General features: G+C 38.1%; 3 protein-coding genes across 3 annotated transcripts in view; 2 read left to right on the top strand and 1 right to left on the bottom strand.

Annotated features, from left to right (window-relative positions):
- Positions 1 to 505: 505 nt before the first annotated feature.
- kifl (kinesin family-like) lies at positions 506 to 3,545 on the bottom strand. Its single transcript, XM_072433853.1, has 6 exons — positions 3,516 to 3,545; positions 2,219 to 2,404; positions 1,599 to 1,727; positions 1,032 to 1,193; positions 652 to 710; positions 506 to 576 (listed from the first exon to the last, which is right to left on the bottom strand). The coding sequence occupies exons 3-5, from the start codon at positions 1,696 to 1,698 to the stop codon at positions 694 to 696; spliced, it is 279 nt and encodes a 92-aa protein (XP_072289954.1). The 5' UTR covers positions 1,699 to 1,727; positions 2,219 to 2,404; positions 3,516 to 3,545; the 3' UTR covers positions 506 to 576; positions 652 to 693.
- Positions 3,546 to 5,777: 2,232 nt separating this feature from the next.
- anxa1a (annexin A1a) lies at positions 5,778 to 9,567 on the top strand. The gene is made up of 11 exons (XM_072433522.1): positions 5,778 to 5,830; positions 6,308 to 6,389; positions 6,874 to 6,964; positions 7,330 to 7,424; positions 8,003 to 8,116; positions 8,294 to 8,384; positions 8,461 to 8,540; positions 8,647 to 8,791; positions 8,865 to 9,019; positions 9,085 to 9,207; positions 9,286 to 9,567. The coding sequence occupies exons 2-11, from the start codon at positions 6,330 to 6,332 to the stop codon at positions 9,340 to 9,342; spliced, it is 1,011 nt and encodes a 336-aa protein (XP_072289623.1). The 5' UTR covers positions 5,778 to 5,830; positions 6,308 to 6,329; the 3' UTR covers positions 9,343 to 9,567.
- A 1,233-nt stretch (positions 9,568 to 10,800) lies between these two features.
- The window catches only part of rimbp2b (RIMS binding protein 2b), a 58,896-nt gene continuing 48,383 nt past the window's right edge, over positions 10,801 to 21,313 (top strand). Inside the window, 3 exon segments of the mRNA XM_072433521.1 lie at positions 10,801 to 11,032; positions 11,109 to 11,225; positions 18,717 to 18,842. Of these exon segments, the coding sequence (XP_072289622.1) occupies positions 11,030 to 11,032; positions 11,109 to 11,225; positions 18,717 to 18,842 (246 nt within the window). The 5' untranslated portion in view covers positions 10,801 to 11,029.

Below are 21,313 nucleotides of genomic sequence, written 5' to 3'. Positions count from 1 at the left end.
AAGTTCAAATAACACATAGTTTGGTTTTCAGCAACACTTGGTAGGGGAAAGGTGAAAACCCTTCAAAATAGTGGATGCTCCACAAGCGGTGACTATTCTCATTCACCAATCTTTGTGTGTCATCTTGACTGGAGCCCATTTCAGAATCTTGGGCAATGACTTTAGTCAAACATTGGGCAGGTTTTGGGGTTTCACTGTCCAGTTTTACAACACATTTGCTTTAGCCCAAAGTTTTCACCCACAACATCAATGTAAACAAATGTCAATTATTTGCATGTGCGTTTTACTCAAAGCCAAACCTACAATGATGCGTTGATATGTTATGTCCATTTATGATGATTTTGTTGTCTTGACTAAATGTTGTTTAAGGTAACAAAAACATACATGACACAACAGAAAATATTATGACATATTTATTACAGATTTAACATACATTTATAATTAGTTAATACAAGTGTATTTACATAATTATTAGTATAATTTCATTATGTTGTTAGTTATTTAATTCTTTTGACTTGGAATTCCCTCTTTTCTGTGTATAACTTCATCAGGACGTTACTTTCCACTCAGCTGGACCTTTCAATGGAGAAACACAATAATAGAGGGCACAGAGAGTATGAATTTGACCAAAGCATCATTATTTTATCTTACAATCCCATCGTATCAACACAGAGACAGGAAAAAAGGCGTTCATCAACTTTGCTCCCTCCCTGTGGAACACAACACAGACTTTTTATATTAAAACATTTTATGCCTTTTAATGATTTTAAAGCACTGGTCAGGGACTACCCACAGTGCCGATGCACTTGTTCTATATAATTTTATCCCATTGTGTATGTGTAAATGTTTTTTTTATGTATTGGTTAATTTTATTGAATGTTTTATTTGTGTTCCTGTGTTTGTTTGTTGTCTATTTTGTGTTGTGTTTTAACAAGGACACATGAAAAAGAGAACTTTTCTCATTGGGGTTTCCCTGTATAAATAAATAAAAAAATGAAAATGAAAATGTGTAAACTGAGAGCTGGTGTCACCTTGTCTGTTGTCCCTGTAGCGCTCCACCTGTGGCTGCTCCTCTCTCCTCTCCGGGACACTTCCTGGGAGCTCCTCCAGGACAGCGGCTGTGGCTGCTACACAGACGGGCCTCGGTGACACTCCAGGCTCGTCAGAGGTCGGGCAGGTCGTCTCCCAGGCAACTGAGCAAATACACACAGAGATTAAGACCAGGATATTGAACTCAACCAACATCCTGCTTATATGAACTGTCAATGTTTAAATTATATTATACAGGCCAAAATACAACAATTAGGATCTAAAGTACCAAAACTTTACTTCAGCAGATACATTTGGGTGTGGGTTTGCTTTGGAGCAGATCAGTACACTTGTCTTAATTAAATTGTACAATCCTGTTTAAACAACCCAAGGCAGGCCCTGTGAGCAAGTTTAATTCAAATACTGAGAGGCACCCTAATAAAATACTACAGCAATTGACAAAAGTTGTTCCCTGAATCCAAGCAGATGCAGCCGAAAAAATCACTATGCAGTTACTGACTTGTTTCTACTGCATGATGTGTTTTTGCAGATGCATGAGCTACACGTACGTTGCTTTCCGGCTGGTGCCACAGCATGATTCCTTCCAACTTTCTTTCCCAGGTAAGTCAGAGTATATCCTCTATGAGCTCCGGCTGGATTCATATACATCTTGACACAGCGTAGCCACTCACTTCACTCTGAAAAAGTAAACACGTTTCAAATTACCGGTAATGTTGCAAACTAAAATGAGAATGTATTGGCATTTTTGAGAGGGAATAAACTGCCAAATTCTTATTCAGTCTTTAAACTATTAGCAGATGTGAGATGGAACATAGCACAGCACATTCTGAAATGAAATCCTTCTGTCAGGTGAAAATCAGAAAGTCGCTGCCATATGCAGGCTGCTGCAGGTTAGATTTATGTAATTCTCAGCTGCTTCACCTTGATTGGCCTGTGTTTTCATTACATACATTATCTCAAGCAGAGGAAAAAGTAACATACAACTTAACTTTCCAAAGTAAAATTACAGACTATAAATCAATTTGCTAAATAGTTCTTCCATTGTAGTTCTCCCCTTATGACCACACAAACATGGTCCCAAAAAACTTTAAATACATAGAATATAGAGGTCAAAATATGCAAGAGACCAGGTGATTCAGTTAAAAAAGGACCAACATTTGAAGCTCACCTTGTTGAAGAGAAGCCCCTGCTGAGTCTGAATCCGACTGATGCGTGTCTGCGCTGATCGTCCCTGGGAACTGAACTCTCAACAAACTTTAATTATTAAACCCAAGGGATGAGGTTTCACTGGGGCCAGGCTTCAGCCCCATGGCGCATGTATGTAAAAAGATGCTCTAAACACTACTCCAGTTGCCTGTGTGTAAGATAGAGATTGTAACTGGACTCTGTCTCACGTGTATCGTAATGTGGACATTTGGAGTAAGTGGTGTTTTTGTTGGTTTTCATGGAGACCACTGATCACGGCAGGTACATTTAATCTGGACCCGGGAATCAAACCCTCGATCTCCTTATTGGGAGGCGGAAGCTCTAACTGCTCTGCCTTCTACCCTATGTTTTATGCGTTAAACAATAGTAAAGACTAATCACACAAAGGTTATAATTTGTTTCTTTTTTTGACCTCTTGTGTCTTGGGAGAATTTTTTCTTTTCCTCTTCTGCCTTGGTCCGTTTTAGAACTGTCCACAAAATGACATAAGGATCATGGGCTAATAATCCAAAAACAAATAGAAAAATACTACTACTAAAAATAATAAATAAATAATATTATCAATATTACTACTACTATAATAACCATACTCTTCATTGGGTGGGTAGTGGCGTTTAATCTGAGAAACAAAATCAACTTTAAAAGAAAGTGTAAATATAAAGCAATGAAAAAGTAATGACAAAACACATGAGTAATGAGAGTGCTGTAAATGTGAAATAATGCAAGAAGGATAATAGTATCATACTAATAATGTATCCATTGACCATTATATCAGTGTATGGAATGGACTGTGAGACTTCTAGTAATTAACAGAATTATTTTTAATTGACATGTTTATTTTCATTTTTGGATCATATTATAAGGAAACAGAAGGTTTAAAAATACAATCTATTAAACAAAGAGGAATAACGGGTGGGATTAAATACATTACACAGCCAAATGTCTGAGGGGAGACCACCTGAAACAGAATGTCTTCATTTAGTATTGACTTGATAAAATAAATAAAATAAATAAAATAAATAAAATAAATAAAATAAATAAAATAAATAAAATAAATAAAATAAATAAAATAAATAAAATAAATAAAATAAATAAAACAAAATAACACTAAGGTTTTCAAAGAATTTCTGGAGGCCAATGATAAAATAAAACAACGCATATTTTACAGGGCAGTTAAATCTGTTAATGCCCGACCACGGAGTGAAGTCATCACACACTGTGCTGTCTAGTAATAATCTAGAGTGAAAGCATGTTTATACCTTGCTGAGGCACGTTGACAGGTGAGCTCAGAGAACGGATGTTACTATGGCAACGCACCACACCCTTTGGCCTCATTGGGTCATTCCGGAAACGCAAGAGGGTTGCGAGGAATGTTAACGTGGGACGGCTAAAGCTTTAATAAAAGATAACATAATTCAAAAAAGTAAGGGGGAAAAAAAACAAAACAAATATTATGTGCTTTTAAAACAAATTTTAAATGTATTTTTCGATCCAAAATTTACGCCGTATTTCTTATGCCTCAAGTCTGTTGTTTTTTACTTCTTGCCTGCTTTATAAATGTTGTATTATTTTTTACGATATTGCCTTGAAATGCACAAAATGAGTTATAAAAGAAATAGTTATATGATTTAAAGTTATAATTTGTTTCTTTTTTTGACCTCTTGTGTCTTGAGAGAATTTTTTCTTTTCCTCTTCTGCCTTGGTCCGTTTTAGAACTGTCCACAAAATGACATAAGGATCATGGGCTAATAATACAAAAACAAATAGAGAAATGCTACTACTAAAAATAATAAATACATTATATTATCAATATTACTACTACTATAATAACCATACTCTTCATTGGGTGGGTAGTGGCGTTTAATCTGAGAAACAAAATTGACTTTAAAAGAAAGTGGAAACATAAAGCAATGAAAAAGTAATGACAAAACACATGAGTAATGAGAGTGCTGTAAATGTGAAATAATGCAAGAAGGATAATAGTATCATACTAATAATGTATCCATTGACAATTATATCAGTGTATGGAATGGACTGTGAGACTTCTAGTAATTAACAGAATTATTTTTAATTGACATGTTTATTTTCTTTTTTGGATCAAATTATAAGGAAACAGAAGGTTTAAAAATACAATCTATTAAACAAAGAGGAATAACGGGGGGGATTAAATACATTACACAGCCAAATGTCTGAGGGGAGACCACCTGAAACAGAATGTCTTCATTTAGTATTGACTTGATACTTATGATAAAGCATGTTTGATAAATAAATAAAATAAATAAAATAAATAAAATAAATAAAATAAATAAAATAAATAAAATAAATAAAATAAATAAAATAAATAAAATAAATAAAATAAATAAAATAAATAAAATAAATAAAATAAATAAAATATCCGCCTAAGGCCCGAAGTCACTGGGATAGGTTCCAGTCACCCGCGAACCCAAAAGGGAACAAGCGGTAGAAAATGGATGGATGGAAATAAATAAATAAATAAATAAATAAATAAAATAAATAAATAAATAAATAAATAAAATAAATAAAATAAATAAAATAAATAAAATAAATAAAATAAATAAAATAAATAAAATAAATAAAATAATACTAAGGTTTTCTAAGAATTTCTGGAGGCCAATGATAAAATAAAACAACGCATATTTTACAGGGCAGTTAAATCTGTTAATGCCCGACCACGGAGTGAAGTCATCACACACTGTGCTGTCTAGTAATCTAGAGTGAAAGCATGTTTATACCTTGCTGAGGCACGTTGACAGGTGAGCTCAGAGAACGGATGTTACTATGGCAACGCACCACACCCTTTGGCCTCATTGGGTCATTCCAGAAACGCAAGAGGGTTGCGAGGAATGTTAACGTGGGACGGCTAAATACCATTTTCTGTGGGTGTTTAAGATGCAGCAGATGAAAGTAACAAAAGATAACATAATTCACAAAAGTAATGGGAAAAAAACAAAAAACAAATATTATGTGCTTTTAAAACAATTTTTTCTGTCAAAAATTAACGCCGTATTTCTTATGCCTCAAGTCTGTTGTTTTTTACTTCTTGCCTGCTTTGTATATGTTGTATTATTTTTTACGATATTGCCTTGAAATGCACAAAATGAGTGATAAAAGAAATGGAGATAAGATTTTTGTTCACGTGGTTAGTGGAGCAGATGGGAATGTGGGAACTATTCAAACAAACAGACAATGTGGCAACTGTCTAAGCAAACAAACTGTAGTGTAACGTTAGCTAGATAGTGAAGAGCAAATCATACGTAGAACATTAAGTGAAAAATAAAGTACTTCTGGAAAAGATTTACACAAAAGGAAAGAAATGACACGCTCATGTCGTAATAAATGCCCTGATGAATGACAAATACTAGTGAAACTTCCTCGTGGTTCTTGTGCACAGCAGTCCTGCAGTGGTGAGTGAGGAGGATGGGGGCGGGGACAGGGGGGTCTGGACTCGCCCCGTAAATAGGTGGGGTTTATCCTGAGTATAACTGTATTGCTCTGCCAATGTTCCGACCCTGGAAACTCACACAGCACAACTTTCTTCTTTTAAAGTCTACCGGTAAGCAATGTTATTTTATTATAATCCATCCTGTAAGCCTGTTAGTTCTGCTGCGGCGTCTGGACCTATGTTTTAACTTTCTTCCCCTGAAGCTACTGTGATCATTGAGGGTGTGGTTTTCAACAGCTGTGGTCTTCATTGTCATTTTTTATTTATTTTTTGTTCCCCAAGATCTTTAAGTTTTTCTTCAGCACTAGTGATACGACATTGTTGACATATAAACAAATTTAACGTAATAATTAATTTAACTTTTGAAAGTTTGTCAGGGCGTGGCCACTATCCACAATGTTCGCACATGATTTTTAAAGTATTTTTAAATGCATATATACTGATGTTTTCAATGCAAATAAGTGAAATAAGTGAACGTAATTATTATATGTATTAGACCTATATTCAAATTTTGAATGCTGGCCCTACTTGCAATGCTGAACTTGTCACCATAAAGTAATAATGATAGTATTTCTTTTCATGGTTTAGGAAAACAGCAGCAGAAAACACCATGTCTTTCATTCAAGCCCTCATGCAGCAGGCCGTGTATATGGGCATGCCAGATGACTCAGTGAGTATATTGCTCCAGTTGCTAGGGCCAACAACTCTGTTTTTTCTTTTTTTTCTTTTCCTGTGGTATGCTGGGGTGGAAAAAGGAACCGCCAAGTTAGATAATGAGAGCAATGAGTGCGTAGGTTGAAGTCTAAAATATTTGCAATACAAAGCTTGAAAAATGACAGCTTTAGAGAGTTTACTGCACAGTTTAAAGAGTTTTGTTTTAAAACAGAAAAGGATAACATTTGCCATATCAACTCTAAGTCTGACTTTGTGAGTCATCGGAGGAATTTGTGCCCCTCCCTTTAAAAACTCCTCCGCTAGTTCTCTCATTTTCTTTAAGTAAACTTCAAGCGATGTGGCACTTAATGTCTGCAAGTTTTTGTCCAGACAAGTCTAGTAATGGTAGAATATTTGTATTAACTCAGTTACGTGCGTTCCCTGATGGCAATGATACTGTATATTTACACACATACATAATCTCTATTATTCTGTTGTAGGTGCTGCAAAATGAAGGGACAGTTACTGCAGCCCTAAATTTCAGTGCCAGTGGAGATGTAGGTGTTCTGGATAAAGCCATCAAGACAAAAGGTGGTCTTGAGTGTTGACTTGTGTGTCTGAGTGTGTCTTGTTCAATATGTTTTAAGTGCATATAACAGATTAGACTACACATGGCACTACAACACAATTAACATATTAATATTCAAGATTTGGCAGAGAAGAATCTTCCCTAGTTTTATGAAGTTTGAAGTTACTAATCCCATAAGTAATTGTCACTTTAGTTTCACAGCACCTTTATTTTGTTCATACTGCCAGTAAAGATGTTGGAGGTACTATACCAACAAACATGAAACCCTGTCATCTGCACTTAAACAGTTCCAAATGTTGATGTCTGGCGCCTTCTGCTGGGCAAAAGCAATTCATCACTCATGCGGGAAAAAATATCAATGTTATAGGAGTGGACGAGAACACCATCATTGAAATACTTGTCAAAAGAAGCAATGAGCAAAGGCAGAAAATCAAAGCAGCTTATCAACAAGCCACCGGCAAGGTAAATGGATGTTGTGTTTTATTCATGTTGTATGTATCTGTATGTGACGTGCAGGGTGACTGTTGCGAAATTCTATAAGTCAAACTGATTAAGTCTGGTTACTCAGGACAGCACATTTTGTAGCAATTTATGTTATAACATGTGTTTTAATTAAATCAGTTTTAATATAAATGTATATTTTATTAATTTAATAACCTTTTTAAAAAAACAACATTGAGATCAATATCTCTTTTTCAATGGTGACCTGGGCCAAGTGGACTGAAGCACATGTAATAAAAAACAGACAACAGGACAACAGGACTACAATTAAAAGCTCATAGGATTCTCACTCTTTATCACTCTTGTTATCACACATAAGTCAAGGTTAAGGTTATAAGGTACACGTTAATGTGCCTTTAGGGAAATTTGTCTTCTGCTTTTGACCCATACTTCAATGCAACTTATCAGGAGCAGTCACCAGCATCACATCACACAAAGTAACACATTACAATAAGAATATAAGAGTACAATGTCAAGAGTAATTTAGTTATTGTTGTTTTAATAGCTTTCAATGATTGTATGCCAATTGCTTTCCCCAGAGTCTTGAATCAGCACTGAAAAGCGCCTTAAAGGGAGAACTGGAGGAGGTTGTGTTGGCTCTGCTGAAGACACGCCCTCAGTATGATGCTGAGCAACTTAAACTGGCCATGAAGGTGCTCAATGTCGCTATCAAATACCAAAAACCCAACACTCTGAAGGAGCCTGCTTTGGGCATTTTTCTGTGTTATCTGCTATGTTCAATTGTAGTATTCACCCATTTCCTCTTATTCATGGTGCATATTTTATGGGTGTATTCTCTCATCTCTTTTTGTGAACATTGCTGCTATTAGGGTCTTGGTACGGATGAGGACACACTCATTGAGATCATGGCTTCACGTACCAACATTGAGATTCTAGAAATGAAGGCAGCCTACAAGACAGGTACCACCTAACAGTAATTAATTCTTTCCTTTTTTGTTTATTACCAAGCACTTAATTTATGATTGGATTTGTATAGAATACAAAAAGGATCTAGAAGATGACATCAAATCTGATACAAGTGGTGACTTCAGGAAAGCGCTGCTGGAACTCTGTAAGGTACATTGATAACCACCCCATCATGAGTACAAAATTAAGATCCATTGCAAGTTCATTTAGACATTGAATTATATGTTGTATTGATCCATACGTTGTCCTATCACAGGCTGGCAGGACAGATGGAGTAGTTGAACAGTTGGTTGACAGTGATGCAAGGGCTCTGTATGAAGCTGGAGAAGCAAGAAAAGGCACCGACTGCTCAGCTTTTATTGAAATCCTCACCACCCGAAGTGCTCCCCATCTCCGCAGAGGTTAGAAAAACGGTAGACATCCACAGCAATGTTTTTTCTTATAGTAGCGGCTAATACATTTAATTTTCCTTAGTGTTTGAGAGGTACTCAAAGTACAGCAAAGTGGACGTGGCCACAGCTATCGACCTGGAGATGAAAGGAGATATTGAAAGTTGTCTCACAGCTGTTGTGAAGTGCGCTGGAAGTAGGCCAGCTTTCTTTGCAGAGAAGCTCTATTTGGCTATGAAGGTAGTGCACATCATGTTCCAATGTTTGAGAGCAATACTTTAGCAAACCATTGAAATTCTTTACAGGGCAAAGGAACACGCAAAAACATCCTCACTCGTATTATGGTGTGTCGCTCTGAAATTGACCTGAAGAAGGTAAAAGAGGAATACAAGAAGAACTATGGAAAAACACTGTACCAAGATATCCTGGTAAGCATCTGATCATCGGCAAAATCAAATATTTAAAAAATAAAGGCATATCTTTATTTGGTAAAATATCCTTTTCAGGATGACACTAAAGGAGACTATGAGAAGATCCTTCTTGCTCTCTGCGGAGAAAACTAAAAAACTAAAAATATATTCCAGGTGCATCTTGACATTGTGCTTTTTTCTGGACTAATCCCCATCATGAACTGTCTTCGCATGTTGCATATTAGTAATTATAAGAACATTAGTAATTGGAAAAGTTTCCAAGCCCTGGCACAGTTTCACTGGACCACCTCAAAACATAAAAGTTGCAACAAGTGCTTTGAGTAGGTTATATCTATGGTGCTTCCAGGCAAACTCACCCTGATACATTTTTCACTTTATTTAAATAGAAGAAATATAAATAAAAAAATGAAAAAGTGATGAAGTATTAATTTGTTGTTTATATAATATATATGTTTATATAATATAACATATATAACGATATGTTGTGTATCTGTTCTGTTTCTCGGAAACATCCACGTGGGGGCGATAATGGCCCTGCAGGAATGTTAAAATTCATAGAACAAGATTACAAAATGGCGTCCTCCTCAATGTTTGTTTATGTCTTGTCTTAGCAGCACCATGCTACGTGATTGTTTATGTTGCGATAAGCATATATTTCATAAAACAATAATAAATACTAAATTGTTTGCTTATTGAACATCTCCAGAAGATACTCGGTAAAAGGTGTATGATTAATATAAGTTGCCGTGCGTTTGAATTGTAAGACGTGTCGTTAGCATCAGGTTTGCACGGTATTTTGCTAATATTAACCCTTTCTTTTCCATTTAATTACGTTCGGTGAAATAACAAGTAGTTTCTTAAACATCGATTGTTTTGTGCGGATTAATCACCTCTGCCTGGAGACTAGGAGTCTTATGGTGACTGAGTTGCAGGTAATCCATGTAACCTTTAATCCATATAGTTAAAGTGCTTTTACAATGATCTATTTTCAATTATCATGCTATATGATTACGCAAATTTATAGTTATGCAATATCTTAATATTTTGAAAGATATATCCTTGAGCTCTGATGGATTATTATTTAAATAAATGGATCCAAAACAAGCCTCTAATTGTGAATTGACCGTATTTTAAGTGTTTTATTATAATAGTCAGTAACTTGCATGATCATTCTGGAGTCAGGTAGTTGCATTTTTAGTGAACTCTAAATGGGACAAATCAATTATGCTTGAGAAGTTAATTATATAACTTGTGTTGAGGTATAGTGGGAATATTTCCAGTCAGTAAAGTTAAATCTGTATAAGGACTGTAAACCCATTGACAACCGTCTTGAAGAAAAATACAACCTGATGTATAATTATGCAACTGTAAATGCATAAGAAACTCCTCACAGACATACCTGGTACAGACATTCGACTTGATCTGTCCTCTCAAACTGATCAGAGTGGTAACTCCACATTAAGAGCTCCACATTAAGGTAGCTCCACATTTTCTGTATCTACCTGTGTATCTACCTGCGTTGCACCAATGAAATTTCCCCATGTGGGACAATAAAGGAATATCTTATCTTATCTTATCTTAAGAGTTATTATGCTTTACCTAAATAGCTTGCTTACTTTAGAGGGCTTTGTTTTTACATGTGTCCTGCGGCAGCTGTGCTGTATTTTCTGTCTCTCTGTATTTAGAATAATCCAACGTTCACTATTATGTAACAACACTGCTGCATACAGATATTCGTAATCTGAACATGCTGGAGTTATGACATCAGCTGGCCAGCAGACCATGACTAGCATCTGGGAAGCATGAAAATCACTCGGTCATGGTAGGTCCTTACACAGAGTTTTTAATCTATTTTTAAGGATGTGTCACCATTTGTTTTATACGATGATATGTTGCAGGGTACAATGGGTTGTCAGAAGACTTGCAAGGTAGAGAAGATATTGAAACAGACTCAAAGGGATCTAGTATGGAGCCAGAGACAGAGGATAACTACACCAAAGAGGAATAGCCATAAGGTGAGGGATTTCTGTTGTTAATCAAAGCTTGCATGCATAAACTGGGAATCAGTCATGTTCATGCACTGGCAGGATCAGCACTGTTGACGCCTACAGCAATAATCTGACCTTGCTATGGCCGACAAAGACCTCTGTTTACCACATCCAGTATATGTAAAATTAGACACTAACCCTTTTTATTTTGTCAGTATTGTGAATGTACATAGTTAAAAAAAATAATACAATTTTAACCCTTTCTCACAATTTATTTGATTGTACATCATTCATCATTGTTATTTTTACACGTGCACACAGTATTGCCAGAAGTGTTGATCACACCTACAGTTGCGTGAAGGCAAACCTGGGCACCTCTGACACCCTGTGACAGTTGTTTGAGCATGTCTTAAAGGAACCATCATAAGAGTTTGATATAAACTTTAACAATCGGTGTCCCCAGATACAGTGCAAACATGTTCAAATAAAACATAGCTTTCACTGGTAACTGGTAATTTTAATGCTGTTTTTTTCTTAATTACAAAAACATTGGAGATGATATCCCCTTCAGAAAGCAAAATGAGCCTCACTCTCATTTGGGTTGCCAGTTCCTGCATCTAAAAATCCATCCCAAAACCTACCAAAGCCAGTTATTATTCAGTGCAAGTGCAGCAGATGAAACACTTGGATATGTCTCCATCCATAGTTTAAGGTTCTGGCAAAACAGGTTCAGTTGTGATTGTAGTACCTTTTTAAACCAATCAGAGTTTTACCACCTTTACCAAAATATGCAGAATATGAAACAAATAGGATTTGGCACTTTTACTATATTTGTCATGGCTTGCCCTGGCCCTGAATCTTTACGTTAAAGCTGCCACTGTCAGACTGACTAACCACCTTTCCATTATATTTACTGGATGAATGCGAGCAGTTGACATGAGCGCTATGTTATGTTGTGATTGGTAAACCACCTTTGTGCTACATAGATTCAGTTGGGATTGTGGATAGGGTCCCCTGGTGGAGGGGGAGGGACAGATTTAAACAGAGGTAAGGCTTGGCTATCTAAGGCTTATCTGTTTGGGCTGTGTCTTTCTCACAGCTCAATGCTAACGACATCCATCTACAGAGGGCAGCCGTGCTCTTTCACATTCTCCTGTAGTAAAAAAAAGATCAGGATGCCCCAAATAATCCTCTTTAATACCCTTCACCGCTTGATATTCTGATCTCTGATTGGACAGCTGAAGTGTTGCTGCTGTTTGTGATAGCTGATTGGTCTTGCTGAGTGTTCAGCGAGTGGTTTTTAAGCCAAGCCTCTGGGGAGCCTCTGTGGCATAATGACCCATGACGAGGCAAGGCAGAGTCCCTGTATCATCTTACAAAACAACTGGAATGATATGCAAATAAACAGGTTAGGACACTCCAAAGAAAAATGCCATACAAATGCCAAAATGCCTCACATGACCTTGCCACTTTGATGATGGACGCTCAATTGCGAAGGTTATTGTACGAAGAGCAGTGACAGGATTGAGTTTGACTTCTGAGAAATGGTCTGATTAAAGAAAAGCTTCCTGGATGGGGAATGCCGCTCCGAGCAGCTGCGCACTGCACTGCCTCTGCACCCCTGCATGCCTTAGTGTGTATGAGCAGGCGAGTGCGAGAGCAGCGGAGAGGAGAAAGGGGGCGTGTTGATGTGTGTGCTTCACTGCACAGCCCCAGTAGTGTGAGCCCAGTGATGCTGGCTTGCTGTCTCTCTCTCTCCTCCTCTTTGCGCTGCCTCGCTGTGCTTCTTTTTGCCAAGCATTGATGAACCATTTTATGCTACGGAGCTGCCATATACATCGCTTGGGTCTCGCAGCTGGATCGCTTGCTGTCCTACCATCACTATTATTATCTGCTATCAGTGCACTTCTCCTTTAACGTCTGCTGCTAAGGTACTGTACCGTCTACCGTCTGATGTCAAACTGTATCTGTTTTTACAGCACACACCGCTTGTTCTGCTGGCTCTGCTGCAGGATTGCTGTGGTCGCTCTGTTGCCAGGATAAGAATTATGGGAACATGTCAGTGTCCCAGCGGCTACAGTCATTGAAATTCACGCTTGCAGTAGAGCTGATTATTCTCGTGTGTACCTGGATGGTCCTATTTTAACACATGCTCTAAGAGGAGATAAGAGGACACAGCATTTAATTTGTATGCAAAAGGATTTGCCATCCAATTTAAGTGTTTCAGGTTTCTCGCTTGTTCATTTGTTTTTGACAACACAGCTAGTCTTGACTGATGTATATATGGATGGTGAAACATAATATTAGCTCTGTTTGTGGCTATGGTTGTTACAATCCAAGGAGTTTTTGTGGAAACAATGTACAGAGGATTTGGTAATGTCAACTTACGGGAAAAAAAACTGTGTTACTGATGTGGGCACATGAATGCTAATGGTTTCAGAGCTGTCATACATTGTCCTATGTATTATTCATTTAGGCTTTACAGACGACTTCGTTCCAGATGAACGTTAACTGATATGTGCAGTGATTTGTTGCATCTCAAAACATGCCCTTGACTGTCAGTGTGGTTGTGAGTATGATCTAACTCATTGATAAATACATGTAAAAAGACTGGGTGCTCCATGTGCTGTTTTATAGGTAAAATAAGCACTCTGTGTAGCGATGGAGCCTATAGATGGCAGTCACGAGAAATTGAATTGTGGGAATCCATAGTGGCCAATGGGTAGCCAGCAGCCTCTGTGTGATTTTGTCTGTCAGAAGAGGTTCATGTATGAGTGCAGGTATGTGTATTTGCAGCATCCCAAGGTCACTCATTTGAAGAGCTTCTATAATTAGGCCTGTCAGTCTCGCCCACACCGGGTACAAGAGGATGCTCTGACAAAAACTCCATTCATACACTCTTTTGCCCACCTTGACAAGCAGGCATGGCCATTCATCAATTTACTGGCTCGTGGAAAGTAACTTATCTTCACTATACACTAGGGACAAACAGTCAGATTATTAAAAGACGTGGACAATGATAGACATGGTGGTCAAATACTTGTATACTTTCCAATATGCTGTTTATACGTATTGCAATGAAATCAAAGAGGTACAGTAAGATTTACCACCACTGTTACTACAACAATACAATTAGATTGTATTTATATGTGGTGCTGCTTTTTGTTCCAATAGTGTAAAGGCAAACTTATTCTGCAAAATAGAACATCTGTTTATCAAAGCAAATGAACACTCCACATACTTTGCTCCAAATTTAAAGCCATAAAGACACATTTTTCACTTGTACATTAATCACCCAATAGCAATCGACCGATTACTTGCCTAAACAACAAGACTGACAGCCCTATGACACCCTAAAGATTATTTTTGTATATAATGTTCAGATCCCAGATCAGATTTTGTTCCAAAGAAACAATAGGTGTGTAGGAAATGAATTAGTTGGGCCGCTTATCATTTATGCTCATGTAAACTCAAGTTGGCTCAGTGTGAGCAGAACATGGCTCAGCATGGTCTTGAGTGACTGTAGTAAGAGCAGATGATGCTGCTGTTGGCGCCTGGATGTGGCCTGGATAAGGCACGTGACCTCATCCGTGTAGAGCATTAGTGATCTGAACAGCAGGGTCCACGACAGACGTTACATAACACCATCTTCACTGGGAAAACTCAGTCAAAATGGATCCAGGAATGTCAGTGACTGTAGCCTTAGAGTGCACTATTATTAATAGAGGAAACATTACTCGGACTTAAGGGGGGGTGGCCCAGCACCCAGTACATGATAGAGCTGGTTTGCCCCCTCACTCTCAAATCTCAAATGCTTTATTGTTTAGGTAACTTTCACATTAATAAATTGGAATTGGTCAGCCATTATTTCTTTGTAACTAAGTAGTAATAAATTAATGGATTACAAAAATCAAAACCTTATCAACCGCCCAGTTCGACTGATATGTTTCAAAAGTCTATAGAGCACGTGTCCCCATCGTTTCGGGGTCCAAAACCGGGCCGGTGAGTACCACGCCTCAAACGAAAATATTATACATTTTTAAACATATTTAAATAGATAAGGTCTTTAATTAGGGTCCGAGGTTGTGTGTATTTTGCCCCATTGTTATTGCTCCAGTCCACTTCAACCTGTCACCAAAAAAAAAAATCAACAACTGTATGAGAAAAAAGTTGGGGACTGCTGTGGAGGTAGTGTAAGGTCAGATTTAGTTGTGGCCATGTGACTGTCTGGTCTTGTCCAGAGAACTGAAGAGCAGGAGGTCAGAGGAGAGGAGAGGAACACTAATCACCACAGGGATTTGACTGCATTCATAATCGATTGTTTCTGGACTTGATTAGTAATGTCTCTTCTGTTAGATTGACTTCAGTGATTTTGAAAGTGACACTGGGCATTACTGAATTTTATTTTGGTTTTACTTTTTGGGAAATAGGAAATGGGAGGTTTTGTGTATGGGAGTTTTTGTTTATAGGAGATCTGTTTTTCAGAGAGTGTTTTTCAAACTTCCTATAAGTGATCTGTTCTTTTCTTCTGTATCTACCTCTGTATCTACCTGCGTTGCATCAATGAAATTTCCCCATGTGGGACAATAAAGGAATATCTTATCTTATCTTATTGTCTTATAGTCATATTACAACAATTCATTTTAATTTAATAGAAAATCACCTTTCCTTTTGCAATATTTGGCCAGCAACTGGACTTTGTACAATGGTTAGAAAAACAGCTACGCTGACAAACAATAACTGATTCTCGCGTTCATTCACTATTGTACATTTTCCTTGAATTGTACATATTTATATAATAATGCAGCCCAATGCAAACCGCAACTGTGTTGGGTGGTGACCTCCCTCAAGTAATACCTTTTTACATCTTGTTAATGATGTACATTCATATCTGTTTGCAGGAGGCAGATTAATATGTTGATTTTTACCCAAATCCACACGCGGCTGCGATTATTTGTCTGGATTTGCTTTGTAATAAAAAAGCTTATCTGCACTGGTTCAATTCATGTCTGTCTGTGCTGGTTCCTTTTGTCCCTCTAATCTGCTCTCTGACTCTGTACTCACATACCTCTATGACCTGAATCATAATGATAATACGTAATAATAGTACATTATTTCTTTGTTGAGAGTCACTAATTATACAAACATTATGGCTTGTTATGTTCTTATGTAAGGCTCTACTCATGTTTTTAATAATTAATGTAGCAAAGGCCTCAGTTAAAATAATAGTATTGTTTTCTTGCAGAACTATGGCAAAAGTTAGTTTTACTTTGTAGCAACTATGATTTTAATTTCTTCCTATAGCTCCTTTCCTCTTAACTGTCATGTGTTTTATCTTTGTTATTTTCTATTACATTGTTTTCTGAACAACATAGACCAGTTTAGAAAATAACCTGCTAACGTATATTTAATAACTCACAGCATTATTGACAGGCATTGCTACAGACACACGTTTCCAATCAATTCGAGCCCCACTTGCTGTTTCTGCTCCACTTTTAATTTTGAGGATAATTAACGGCATGCTAATGTGGTCAGGAGTTAATGCATTGTGTTGTGTGGGAATGTAATTGATTCTAATTTCCTGATCAAGTGAATTTCAGAGCAGATTAGAAAAAAAACTGCCTTCTGCAGCACAAACCCCTTTTGTAGTCATTCATCTTTGTTAACTCTTTAATGGAGCACACTAAATTGTTCTATAGGTCTCAGTGGATGTGGTATAAGCATCATGTATTTCCATGCTTCTGTGGTAGTCCATCAGTGAACAGGGACACAGGGTAATTGCACAAAACACTGTAATAAGGTAGACCAAATTAGACTGCCCTCACTAAAATTAATTCAAGGGGCCATCGTGGCACACGGACTACTAAACTTAGTCATTCCAGCTGCTCATCCAGATGGATAATATATCTATTATATCTATTTGTTAACCTTTACTTAACCAGGCGAGATTCAAGGATGACATGGGGCAGTAATGTATTGTTTTGGTAATACTGTATTCTAGGACTACATGGAGCTGTGCAACACTGGAAGAATTATTATTATTAATTTTGTTTAATTTGAATGCATATGCATAGTGGAAGTATTTTTGTATTCAACCCTATTCAACTGGCAACATTGTGCATATGTGAGCTTCAAGCTTCAATCCTCTCGTTGATATGCACTGCACAACTTCACACCACTGTGGCACAAAAAACAAACTTACATTTAGTAACTAAATGGTAGGTGGTAATTGATCACATTTATATAGCGCCTTCAAGGCACAAGTGCTTTACATCAAGGAACCACTCACCCATTCACACATACATAATTTCATTAATACTCCAGTGTACACAGACACTGTGGGCAAAACCACTTACTGTAAGTGTGTAGCTCAAGGACACAATGGCAGTAGTCACCAGAGGAAGCTCGGATTTGAACACTCGGATCAGAGGACAAAAACTTCACTAAATTGCTTTCGCCCCCGTTGTCACTTCTAAAACCAGGGCTGCTTCATGATACGTTCTACCAGGTGAGGGAAAAAGAGTAGTAGAAAGTTAAGTAGTAGAAAGTTTGAGAGAACCTACTGTATCTGAGGTGCAGTGGTATAGAGAGCAGAATAGTGAGTGCGTGTGTCCAGATGTCTTTTTGCATTTGGGAGGTTATGGCACTGCCTTTTACCATGAGAAACAAACACTAATTGCCCAGTGGCCTGGGGTTGGAGATGTGCAGCTGGGGACAAGCAGCTAAAAATAGTCCAGCTTGTTCCCATGAGTGGCGGGCATAGAACCATAGCATTAGTATTCAGCAATGAAACATGGCATAAACAAAAAAGGTCAACTTCTTGCAATGGTCAAATGTCAGGGAGGGGCACAGAGGCTGAATTAACTGCCAGGCTCACCCCTGGTCCTCCCTGATGTGGACCTGCCCACTAAACGAAATGTCACATGGAAACAGCCAGGCCTGTGTCATGACTTCCTATGTTCTGTTTGTAGCTCAGCAGTGTCCAAGCCTCAAGCCTTTAGCTCCATGCTGAGAGGGCCCTCCACGCTCGAGTCGAGTTACAGCTCCCTCTCTATGACACAAAAGAAGCATCTGGTTCCACCTGACTGGAGTTATGAATAATTTAAGCAAGGGAATTATTATTTCCAGCTAGCTCCACTAGCTTGGCAATAACAAGCAGTTTAGATGGTGATATCAAGGTTGCTTGCTAAGTGTTTGAACATGGAGTAAGGATTTTATTTCAGCACCTTAAATGTGTGTGTTTTTGCAAATACCTGGTTTAAAAGTTGATGTCTTATTTTTTTAGGAACATGGCTGCTCAGTGAAAACAGCCCTTGTGACTTTGATAATGCAGGTTTATGATTTATTTTATTCACAGCAGAAAAAGTGGTTAATAGAATAGCATTTTTCTTACAGAACCAGTAGGTTGCAAAAACAAACTTTGACTCCTTTATTTAAGTTAATAGGTGAAAGTACTGTTCAACATTCAATGTATAAATTAACCAGTGGTTTATTGTTTTGTTTCGTTTTGTTTTCCAGGTGAGAAATGAGGTCTTACCCTCGCAACTATCACACAGACGATATTTGGAAAACGCCCTTCTTATAGAGGACTGCAGACTTAACAGAAACATTTGGAGCCATCAAAAACTAAAGCAGAAGTTACTGGTGAGTATTCTGTGTGGAAAAAGGGATAAACGTTGTTGTTGTTGGACTGAGCACAGACTATTAACCACATTTGAAGATGGCTTTGGAGGCTTTGCTTTGAGCACATGTTTGTCTTTCATGTTTTGCTCTTAGCTTTAGACTGTTGAGCGTAAATAATTATTTCCTCCAGTTGCTTTCCCAGTGTCAAAATGAGCTCTACTTGCAGTGGCCTGTGTAAAAAATACCACTGGGATAAATTGGGGTCAATATTGGAGTTCAGATTGTTATTATTTTACTTACTGGCTTGTGGAAAATATGGCGGGGTCTTACTTGGCCTACCTTTCAGCTGTAACTTCAAACACCTTTTCATTATATTAACTAAAGTTCTTTGGCTTCATTCATTTTTTCCTTTAACTTTTATATATATTTCTACAATTACACACCTGGTCATAAGATATACCTGATTCTCGTGTATTTTTCTATCTGTAAAACATTCATTATTCAGGTTTATGTTATGACATTAATCTTAAAGACTTTACTCTTCCTCTTGGAGCATTTATTTTCTGGCATTAGACTTAGAATAACTTTAGTCATTGACAAGGGAAATTACTTGGACACAGTTTCTATCATCTTGAACCACAATCTTATGCTGGTTCTGGGACACAATCCATGTCCCAGGCTGCTTCAAGTCGTCCATCATCGTCCTTGTCCTCATGAAGCCCCAGACCACTGGACTTAATGACTACAGGCCTGTGGCGCTGATGTCTGTAGGCATGAAGTCATTTGAGCTCCTGGTCTTGCCCCACCTCAAGTCCTTCACCTCCTCCCCGATGGACCCCCTGCCATTCGCCTACAGAGCCAACAGGTCTGTGGACGACGCATCAACCTGCCACTCCATTTCATCACCATCTGAACTCCCTGGGAACCTATGCCAGGATCCTATTTGTGGACTTCACCATCTTCCCTGCTCTGCTCCAGTACAAGTTCAAGCTCAACGTGCCTGACTTCCTGACGGATCGGAGGCAGTGCGTGCGGCAGGGGAAGAATGTCTCAGACACTCAAGCTATCGGCACAGGAGCTCCACAGGGCTGTGTACTTTCTCCCCTGCTCTTTTCCCTGTACTGTACACAAACTGCTGCACCTCCAGCCACGACTCTGTAAAAATGATCAAGTTTGTGGACAACTCCACCCTCATCGGGCTCATTTTGGACAGGGATGAGCCTGTCTACAGGAGGGAGGTGGACCGGCTGGTGTCCTGGTGCAGCGGTAACAACCTGGAGCTCAACGCCCAGAAGACAGAGGAGATGATCGTGGACTTCAGGAAAGTCATAGCCTCCCATGCCCCTCTTGCCCTGAACGACTCCCCCATCACCACCATGGTCGCCTTCTGCTTCCTCTGCACCACCATCACTCAAGACCTCGAGTGGAGCCACAGCCAGGGTCAAACAGAGACTACAGCGCATTGTGTGCTCTGCTGAGAAGAAGATCGGCTGCAGACTTCCATCTCTGCAGGACCTGTACGTCTCCAGGACTTGGGGACGAGCAGGTCGGATCAGAACCCTTCTCACCCTGGACATGGTCCATTTGAGCCAATCCCCTCAGGCAGGAGGTCCATCTAGACCGGAACCTATCGCCACAAGAACAGTTTTTTCCCTTTGCCGTTAGACTCGTAAACACTTCATAGCACCTTAATAACACATGTCACTCCTGTTGTTGCACATATATAAATCACCCTTTCTATGGATTTTATTTTGCATGCCATTATTATTTTATTTTAGCATAGACTATATTTTTTACTGTTATTATTATTATTATTATTATTATTATATACTGCTTTATGTTGCAATATGTTAAATGTAACTGTTTGAGTTTTAAAAGATCAAACCTTACAGCTTTTGGCAAAAACATAAATCCCAGAATACGTGACAGATTAACATAATGGAGTCAGCATAACATCTGATAATTACTGTTAATAATATAATTTATCATAATTATAATAGTCATTTTTTTAAACAATTTCTGGTGATTGTTTTCTTCGATTAATCAATTCAGTTGCTAGATTGCAAAAGGTCTGTGAATATGAGATTTTTACTAAATTAGACTCAGGTTTAGCTAAGCAGACGCAGCTTGATTGAGTTCACGTACAGACACAATTTCATCAAAATGTCATGAAGTCATGTCATAGCTTCAGCCTGGAAGACTTCCCCGCTCTGTGCACAACCTGCCTTCACTGCCCTGCTCTGCTGTGACCAATCACCGCTCACTCTACTTGTTTTAAACTCGGCCCTCCTCTACTCCATTCAGCAGGTTGTCTCAGAATCAGAATCAGAATAAAATCAGAATCAGAATCAGAATCAGAATGAGAAAAGGTTTATTGCCTATTAACATAGGAACTTGTCTTGGTGATTCGGTGCAACATAAAACATTAAAACAATGAACAATGAATAAGTCATAACAATAAGCTATCAGATAAAAAAAAAAGATAGAAAATT

The sequence above is a fragment of the Eucyclogobius newberryi genome, unplaced genomic scaffold, assembly GCF_026437365.1.
Source record: "Eucyclogobius newberryi isolate DKJ021-1_F unplaced genomic scaffold, fEucNew1.0.hap1 SCAF_6, whole genome shotgun sequence".
In the NCBI taxonomy this organism is placed as follows: domain Eukaryota; kingdom Metazoa; phylum Chordata; class Actinopteri; order Gobiiformes; family Gobiidae; genus Eucyclogobius; species Eucyclogobius newberryi.
Note: the sequence above shows the minus strand (reverse complement) of the source record. Positions and strands in the feature narration are given on the sequence as shown.

Bases quoted from the DNA above. Each gene is read 5' to 3' on its own strand.
- kifl (XM_072433853.1), bottom strand. From the start codon at position 1,698: ATGTATATGAATCCAGCCGGAGCTCATAGAGGATATACTCTGACTTAC. The intron at 1,194-1,598 runs GTACGTGTAGCT...GTATTTGCTCAG, and splicing joins GGCACCAGCCGGAAAGCAAC to TTGCCTGGGAGACGACCTGC.
- anxa1a (XM_072433522.1), top strand. From the start codon at position 6,330: ATGTCTTTCATTCAAGCCCTCATGCAGCAGGCCGTGTATATGGGCATG. The intron at 9,020-9,084 runs GTAGTGCACATC...AATTCTTTACAG, and splicing joins AGCTCTATTTGGCTATGAAG to GGCAAAGGAACACGCAAAAA. The intron at 9,208-9,285 runs GTAAGCATCTGA...TATCCTTTTCAG, and splicing joins CACTGTACCAAGATATCCTG to GATGACACTAAAGGAGACTA.